The following is an 8,504-nucleotide window of genomic DNA, read 5'->3' on the forward strand; positions in this document are numbered from 1 at the left end:
AACTCGTAGGAACCAATTTTTTTGCAAGGTACACCTCTGAAACGATTAGTATTTCATTTTTGCGAGTAGTACACCTCTGAAACACTACGATCGGTATCCCAAATACACGTTTAGGTCAAGAAATCTAACACGCTTTGATGAAAAACTCTCTCTCTCTCTCTCTCTCTCTCTCTCTCTTTGTGCTTCATTTTAATGTCTCTCCTCGTAGTTAATAAATATCTTAGACATAATTAATAGCATCAAATAATAGAACTTGTCCGTTTCTTTTTATTTGAGAAGTGTTGAAATGGCATATACAATTTTCCAATACGTTGCTTGAACTCAATTGTATGTGAATGCAGCAGCTACTGAAGCACTCTAGTTATGTCGTGCTTGAATTTTTGAAACCCTGGGGTTGGTGTGAAAGAAAGATTATTTTAGTTTTCTCTCCTCATGGGAACACACACCTACCCAACGCAAGAGAGAGAAGGTGTTGGGAGCGATGAATCGACCCCACTTTGAACTTAAAACGTTCTAAATGAGATTGGCCTGGTAAGGCACCGAGATAGCATTCAGCGACGACTGCAGGGCAATGAAGTTGGAGACGGTGAACTGCGACGCATCCGTCTTGGACATGCTGGGGTGCACTCCCTTCCACGACACGCGCTTACCCGTAGCGGCACCGGGCCCCCTGTTGCCGTATTCGCCATAGTACACCGTATCCGTGAATGGATTGCTCGCATTCCAAGGCAGCCACCCCTGGGGCTGCACCAGCGCCTGCAACTCTGACTGGATAAACACTGTACGCGAATATGCCTTCCAAGGCCTCCCCAGATACGTCTCCACTGTGTAATTGGCTTTCGTCAGATTTGGGTCTGCCTTCAATGTGCAATTGTGAAAGGAATATCCTGACACATCTGCCTCCAGCTGCCTCCCATGTGCCGTGTATGTGTTCTGCTGCCCCTTCATTGGCAGCCTCGCCACCAGCCCGCAGTTCTGGAACACTGCAATTGCGTTCCCGAATATGTAATCCACTGTTCCGTAGATCTGACATTCCCTGTAGTACTGCCGGCTCGACAACGCATATAGCGTGTCCTGGTACCCCTCGAAGCTGCATCGATAGAAGACGATGTAATCTGCGCCTGCCCGAACTGCCACAGCTTGATGTCCGCTTGGCCCTGCAGTGTTGCGGAATGTGAGATCCCGACCGAAGAAACCACTCCCTGATATCCCTGTAGTTCAAAGACACAATGTGCAAGCTCATCATTTTGTAGGCTATACGGTCAATACTAGATGGTTTTGCTACTTATAATGAGTATAAGGTATATACACTGGGCTTCTTGATTTTGTAAGGTGCTATATGTCACAAATCAGTATATAGTTATTGGCCTTCATCATTTGGTAGTCTATATGGTGAACATAAGAGGATTTTCCTACACATCAGTACGTTTGTCAAGGGGCTTCATCACATTAAAAATGAGCATGACCATAAGGCAATTGAGCAAAAATTAGAAACACTACAATGTGATGATGCACCCAATGGCGGTGGGGACATCACCAACGATCACTTGCTAATTATTAATGAAAGCAAACCATGAGAGCATGATGCAAGCTCATATTTGACCAGTGATGTAACCTGCATTGTCTCCTAAGTACTGTCTCAAGATGTCTCATTATTAGCACTTACCCACTGTTGACGTACGGTATGTGTTGTAGTCTCCGCTAGCCACATTGCGGTCTCCTGTTATGATGGTCTTGTCAATTCCATCACCCACGAATGTGACATTCTTTTGGTTTTTGGTGACATTGAGAACCTCATTATACACTCCTTTCTTGATGTATATGACATAACGCCCAGAGAAGCTCGAGGGGATGGCATTTACTGCAGCAGTTACAGTAGTGTACTTGCCACTTCCATCCTTTGCAACGATGGCATTTGCGGCGATGGCAGAAGGAGAAGCCTGCAAGAGCCTGCCCTCGGCAGCAGACACCCACTTAGGAAAGCCGTCACCTTCTTCACTGTCGAGGAACCCATCAATATTGGAAGAGTGATGATGGTTGAGCAGGCGGCGGCGGAGATGGGTGGAACGGAAAGAGGAAGGAACAGCACCAAGCCAAGAATCAAGAGAATTCCCAACTTGTGCAAGAGCGTCGATGAGCCCGAGGGCGACACCCAGCACACGAGTGAGATAGGCCTGGTTGGTCTGAATCTGATGCTGGATGCTACCAGGGGCTACCTGGAAATTGTCACTACAGGCAGTCTGGTAGCTGAGAGAAGAGCTGATCCAGACCTTTACATCTGCGAGAGCTTTGCGGAGCGTGGCAACATTGATAAGGCCACGCAAGCTGGAAAGCCGGACAGCAACTAGATCCATCTGGTCCTTTGCACCATACAAGAGCTCCACACAGTCATTGGCACATTGTTCTTCTAGAAGGGATAGCCCCTTCTGGCCAGAGCAATTAATGGCCAAGGTCTGGGCCTCACTAACACGCCGCGCTGCCGCTTGCACGGCAAAGCTAACTATTTCTAGCGGATTGGCAGTCAGGGGAATGCGAAATCCAGAGAGCTCCCTTGCACATACATCTGGGTATGCTGTGTGCTTGCAAATGCTGCTCACTAGAGCATTCAGACTGAAACCTCCACTTGCCGCTGAAATGGCAGCTGCCGAATTGGGATACAAGGCTGTAATGCCTCCTTCCGGCGAGCTGGAGAGCCGTATTGTGCGTTGCAGTGGTGGAGCGTAAAAGTATTGCCCATAAACAACCAGAGAAACAATAGCAGATGCAACTAGAATGGGGCCTAAGATGGCTCTCACAAGCTTGGAATTATTGCTCGTTTCAACATTAGGATGAGTGGCGAAAGTGGGAGTCCCATGCAGATTAACAGAAGGCTCTGAGGCTCCCATGGTCTCACAATAGCAGAGTACCATGTCACTTGCACTCCTTAGACTGGACGTTTAGAAATGTACGTTCCAGCTTTTCTGCTAGTGTTCTTCTGTGTTGAGTGATGGAGGAGTGGCCTATACAACTTTCATGGCAGTGGCACACCAGCTGCTTTATAGGCTATAGCTGAAGATGATGTTACAAATGGACATCGATGATCATGGTTCTTTTGTGGTAGTTGTCCCACTGTCGAACCTCCTTCAATGCAGTAGATACTGGAGACAATTGACCTTTGGGACATGTATTCAAAACCAAAACTATGGTCATTGGTCATGCATTGACCATTCTGACAAGTCGGCAATTCATGTCCATATTGGCACATGGAAGTTGGGAAGCCTCAATTTTGGCCATAAAAGCACGGAGAATTGGATTAGGAAACAGAAACTTTTAAAACAGAGACATCTCTTGATTGCAAGGGCATCTTATGCCACCCTGCATGCATGGGGCTCGTCACTAAATGACACCTCAAACTTAGAGGGGATCTATGGCTGAAAATCAGCATTGCATGTCAGGGAAGATCACAACTGTTGATCTCGAATGTGAACTTGATGTAAACTTGGGCAGATTTAAACTCCTAGTGAACTTGCATGTGAACTATAGTGAACTTTGCAAGGTGTATACACTTCATTTTGTTGTTGTGAACTTGGCATAATCTTGATTTGAACTAGGACCGCAACTTGTCCGCAAGTGTGCTAAAACTACTTAATATAATGCTACCTTTTTCCTTGCATAACAAAACGTGTACACGCTTGTGTAGTGGTAAGACAATCTTCCCATGACAGGGAGGTCATGACGTCAAACCCTGTTGAAAACATATTTTGGACAGTCCACGATCAACGATGATATAGAACCATAGATCCCCTTTAAAAAAAAGAGAGGTGTCGGATAGCGTCGGGGGGGGGGGTGTTCCTTACTAACTACGAGGTACATGAGTTGGTGGGATCAAGGGTGATTATCATGATTCACGCCCATCAAGATCTACGGTATAGATTTCACGGGGAAGTAATCTCAGGTACAAAAGTATGCACACGTCATCCCCACGTCCACCCCCAAGACTTGAAATCCCCACCTAGACTTCCTCACACACTTGCCTTAACCACATCTCTGTAGTACTCCTTTTGTGTGTGAAACGTCAAGATTTTACCCGGGATTACTTTACCTCTCCCGCGGCCCAACTGTTCGTTGGAGGAGCATGCATGACCTTTATGGAGATCAAACTTAAATGACCAAACCCAGTTGATCCATGTTTGGATTCACTTGCCTCTTGAAGCTTCTCTAATTGGGATCTGCATGCTGAAACACCATCGGGTTTACTTTACTCTTTGAATTCCTATTTGGCCGAGGTTACTTAAATTTTTACTCTAATTGAGATTTTTCCCTAGAGTACTTTTTGTGTTCATTTTGGTTATAGTGCCAAGGCATGGAATGGGCCTATTAATCAATGGCGGCATAACAAGTCTCCACGAACAGACATCAAAGGGTCAATTGCCAAATGGGAAGAAAGAGGGATTAGAATTGTATTGCTGCGGGAATTTGTGTTGTGGCTGGACAGAAAGTGGCGGTCGGCCGGACGTACTTTCACAATTGGGAGCCGCAAGTCGGAGACATGTCGGTTGTCCTAGGTACGTATAGCTATAAATAGGGAAAATTACCAAAATACCCCTCTAATTTGAGGAAATTCCCAAAATACCCCTCAAATTTCAAAAATTCCCAAAATACCCTTGTATCTATTTTGGTTGGAATGTTCAATATTTTCTACTCTTCATTCGTTTTTGACAATTGAGATCCGTTTTTGAGTGCTCAGCATGTAATTTGTCACCAGTTACCATCGCAAAAAAGGCAATTATGTCTAAAAATAATGAAGCAATTCATCTCCAAAGCCTACGTAACCAACTCAAATTGTAGTTTTAGCATCTTGTACGATAGACAATCACTCTTCTTGTGAAGACCTACAAAAAAATTTATTTTTCAAGAAATTTAGTCTCACAACCCGGGGTATTTTGGGAATTTTGGAAAATTTGAAGGGCATTTTGGGAATTTATAACAAAATATCGGGGGCATTTTGGGAATTTTTGAAATTTGAGGGGTATTTTGGGAATTTCCTCAAATTAGAGGGGTATTTTGGTAATTTCCCCCTATAAATATCATGAGGCCGCTGCCCATGCCTTTGTGTCGGTGGTGGCTGGCAGTGCTGAGTGGCATCACATTTTTCCTTCCAAGTTCCAAGTTCCAGCCTAACCAGGAGATGAGCAAGGTCAACACGTGAACTTTAATCCAGCGATCATCCGCTGAGCGCTGAGCGCTCTCCCCTCTGAAAACTGATACCGACAGTTCATCCTCAGATCGATTCTCAACGTACATATAGATGCTGTATTATTTTGTGATTGTGACATCCGCTTAGAGTCAACAGTGAACATTTCAGAAATCCTCGTTCTCAAAAGCCAACTGATTTTTTTGGCCTGCCCAAATGGCAAAGGCTATAGAGATCACTCGTAATCACTACCCTTTTTGGCTAGCCAAAACTAACATGTGAATTTTGATTAGTCTTTGGCGAGGCCAAAAATTGTGAATATTGGTTGAAGTGATGATGGGTTATCTTATCATCATGGGGTTGTGTGAGTGGTGGAGGGGGACTCGAAAGAGCATCCTAGGTTAGTGCATTGAGAACCACTTAGGGTATGGTAGTCATTTGCATTTGGAGTATTTTTGGGGTTGAGTGATATCCCCTTGGGGCTCGAGCCGCTCATGTTTGGTCTCTCTCTCTCTCTCTCTCTCTCTCTCTCTCTCTCTCTCTCTCTCTCTCTCTCTCTCTCTCTCTTTGATGTGTATGTTCTTGGTGACTTTTGGGTCTTCGGTCCTCGGGGCTAAGATATCAAGGTTCTAGTGTTGGGTTTTAGAGGGAATCCCCTCAAATTAAGGTTTGAATCTTGTTCGTCTTTTTCTTTGCTTGTTTTTTTGCAATTGTCTGTCCATTGATGTTGAGCAAACGCCTCTCGTTTGTTAATTCTACAGATATAAGGACGATACAATGCCAACATTTGTGGGAAGTTGAACGCAAGATCTGCTACTCTTGCTGAACATTCTTTTTCCTATGCTTTTTCGCTTTGTGGTGCTTGGGGCAAGACATTGAGACTCTCTTGCTAGTTGTGGAGGAAATCCTCTCAGATTAAGGTATGCATCTTCTCTGTTTTTGCTTTGCTAGTTTTTCTGTGATTGCATGTGATTGATGTTGGGTGGACCCCTTTTGTTTGTGAGTTTGCAGTCTAAGGAACCTATGGTGCATAGCAACGATTATTACGGATTGTCGGACATGGGGACTAGCATGTAGTAGCTGCAACGCCTGTGGCAGCTTGTATGCTCTTAGGGGAGAGATCAGGCACTAGTGCGAAGAGGAGACTCCAAGAATTGAAAACGGTTCAATATTGCTTCAAAGAGATGGCGATGTGATCCTAGGTACATTCTCCCTCTTCATTGCATTGTAGCAGCAGGCGATCCGTGCTTGGATATGCTTGCATAATGTATTCGGCATATTTCAGGCTACCAAATGTATGGTCGTTCAAATTTTGGTTTTTTGTAGGTACAACGATTCTTGTTACAAGGTGTCATGAAATGGTTGTCGTTTTTGGACTTTTTTGCCTAATGGCTAAGTCAATGGAAGTGAGTAATTACCTAATCACACAATAATGCATAAGCAGCTTACTACGATAAGGTGCATACTATTGGTTCATGTACACTTTCATGCCATTTGCACCTTAAAATGTGATAGAAATGAAAGCAAAATAAGATTGCTCAATTGTTTATTTTTTGTAGGAGTTTTTGCATTATGCTAAACTAAAGACGTGGCACAAAATTGAAGCTATGATTTGAAATCATGATGTCACTGATCTCTCTCTCTCTCTCTCTCTCTCTCTCTCTCTCTAAATTACAAAATCACATTCCTCTTTGAGAGAGCAGACTATATTTAACCATTCACATGCTTGAGCCTATTCCTTTATACACGATCCATACCATACCGACCATTCGGTTTAGCTCCTACTCCCTTAAATGTGAGATCGGACATTGAGGCAGTGTAGGAGAGCCTCTTTTATATGCACATCATGTCCCTCAAAAATTTGAGAGTATGAGCATCATATTCTACTCGAGTGCTCAACTTTTGATCACATCAAACTTGACTTTCTTACATTTCATCCCAAACCTCGGGGGTCGTACTATGTAATCATGATACTGTACCACGTGAGTTCAACAGGAGGGGTTTTAAAATACAAAATTTTTAGGCAATTTAATAGAGAAACATTAAAATGGGGGATTTTCATATTTTGTTTTGAGAAATTTTTTTAAAATAAGGGGTCGTTTTATTCATTCAAACATGTTAAAATTGGGGTTTTCTAATTATCCCTTTTTTAACATGATGTTTAGCACATTATATAAGGGGTATTGAATAGTGAACCACCCAAGGCCCAGACCATGGCCTACATTTTTTTCTGTCCCAAAAACTTCATGGATTCAATTTGTCAGCTACCACCATTATATCCATGATCTTAGCATGTTGTATTTGCTCCCATAGGTCAATCTAACCTTTAAGAATGACTCTCTCTCTCTCTCTCTCTCTCTCTCTCTCTCTCTCTCTCTCTCTCTCTCTCTCTCTCTCAGGTCATTGTGATTGTTTCTACGATAAGTTGTAAGCACTTGCATTCAAGAATCAAGATTCATCGGCTAATTGTGTACTTGTTTTTCTTCTCTCTCTTACTCTCCCTCCGTCCCTCCACCCCCCCCCCCCCCCCCCCCCGTGTGTGTGTCCTCTATTCCCCTCTCATAGCTCACTAGATAGTATTTGTTAGTCAGTATTTTTTTGATGACGTCAAACATTCTCTCTCTCTCTCTCTCTCTCTCTCTCTCTCTCTCTCTCTCTCTCTCTCTCTCTCTCTCTCTCTCTCTCTCAATGTGCAAACCTCCTCAAGTGTGTGCACAATTATTTCCCTTCAAAGGGAAGGATGCATTGATGTAGTTCTGAACAACGGTTCAAAAAGAAAGCTCTGTGTTTAGTCAAGTGAAGAAACTCTATTTTTGCGATCACCTATTGATAAATATCCTAATGCTCAAGCACGAGATATAGTTGCTTCATTCTAGAACACATTTCCATCTGATTTTGCACCGTCTCAAATTCTAAGAAAGGTTTACAAGTTGTGGAGAGTATCGACTATCATAAATAGGTCTACAATGTGTGCTACTAAGACTATGAAGAAGTGTTACAAGAAAGCAATGAAAGATACTCCATCTTTTGTGTGTGTCTCATGTGAGACCCTATTGTTTTGCAAGAGTTTGCATAGTCTTTTGGACAACATATGTGTGATGTTGAGGAGGTTGAAACACTTAGCAAATCTTGACTCCTCAATGTTGTTGTGTTTAGCATGAAAAGATTCGTTGAAAACAAGCTTAGAACGATGTTTTGCACGGGTGATCCACTGCTTTTTAAACACAAAAATACATAATGTTTCCATACTTAATAGCATTGAGAAACGGCTTGTCTCTCTTTCAATACGGTTTGTGCAGTGGTGAAAGCATGTATAGGTGGCTCCAAAAAG

The 8,504-nt window shown here is 43.2% G+C and overlaps 1 protein-coding gene across 2 annotated transcripts; it reads right to left on the bottom strand.

The window, feature by feature from the left end:
• Positions 1-234: 234 nt before the first annotated feature.
• Positions 235-3,013, bottom strand: LOC147437820 (pectinesterase 2-like). Of its 2 annotated transcripts, none has more exons than XM_086487267.1 (2): positions 1,667-3,013; positions 235-1,157 (listed from the first exon to the last, which is right to left on the bottom strand). In XM_086487267.1, exons 1-2 carry the CDS (start codon positions 2,907-2,909, stop codon positions 514-516), a joined length of 1,887 nt encoding a protein of 628 aa, XP_086343393.1. In that variant the 5' UTR covers positions 2,910-3,013; the 3' UTR covers positions 235-513. The 2 variants fall into 2 exon arrangements, with proteins under 2 accessions (XP_086343393.1, XP_086343392.1); XM_086487266.1 differs by having other exon boundaries at positions 235-1,211; positions 1,667-3,012.
• Positions 3,014-8,504: the final 5,491 nt, after the last annotated feature.

The sequence above is a fragment of the Adiantum capillus-veneris genome, chromosome 17, assembly GCF_014529385.1.
Source record: "Adiantum capillus-veneris isolate H3 chromosome 17, ASM1452938v2, whole genome shotgun sequence".
NCBI classification, from domain to species: Eukaryota; Viridiplantae; Streptophyta; class Polypodiopsida; order Polypodiales; family Pteridaceae; genus Adiantum; species Adiantum capillus-veneris.

What these genes read in the sequence shown, in the direction of transcription:
- LOC147437820 (XM_086487266.1), bottom strand. Translation starts at nt 2,909, where the DNA reads ATGGTACTCTGCTATTGTGAGACCATGGGAGCCTCAGAGCCTTCTGTT. An exon ending in ATACCGTACGTCAACAGTGG is followed by an intron (nt 1,212 to 1,666) that starts GTAAGTGCTAAT and finishes TTTGAACTACAG; the next exon opens with GGATATCAGGGAGTGGTTTC.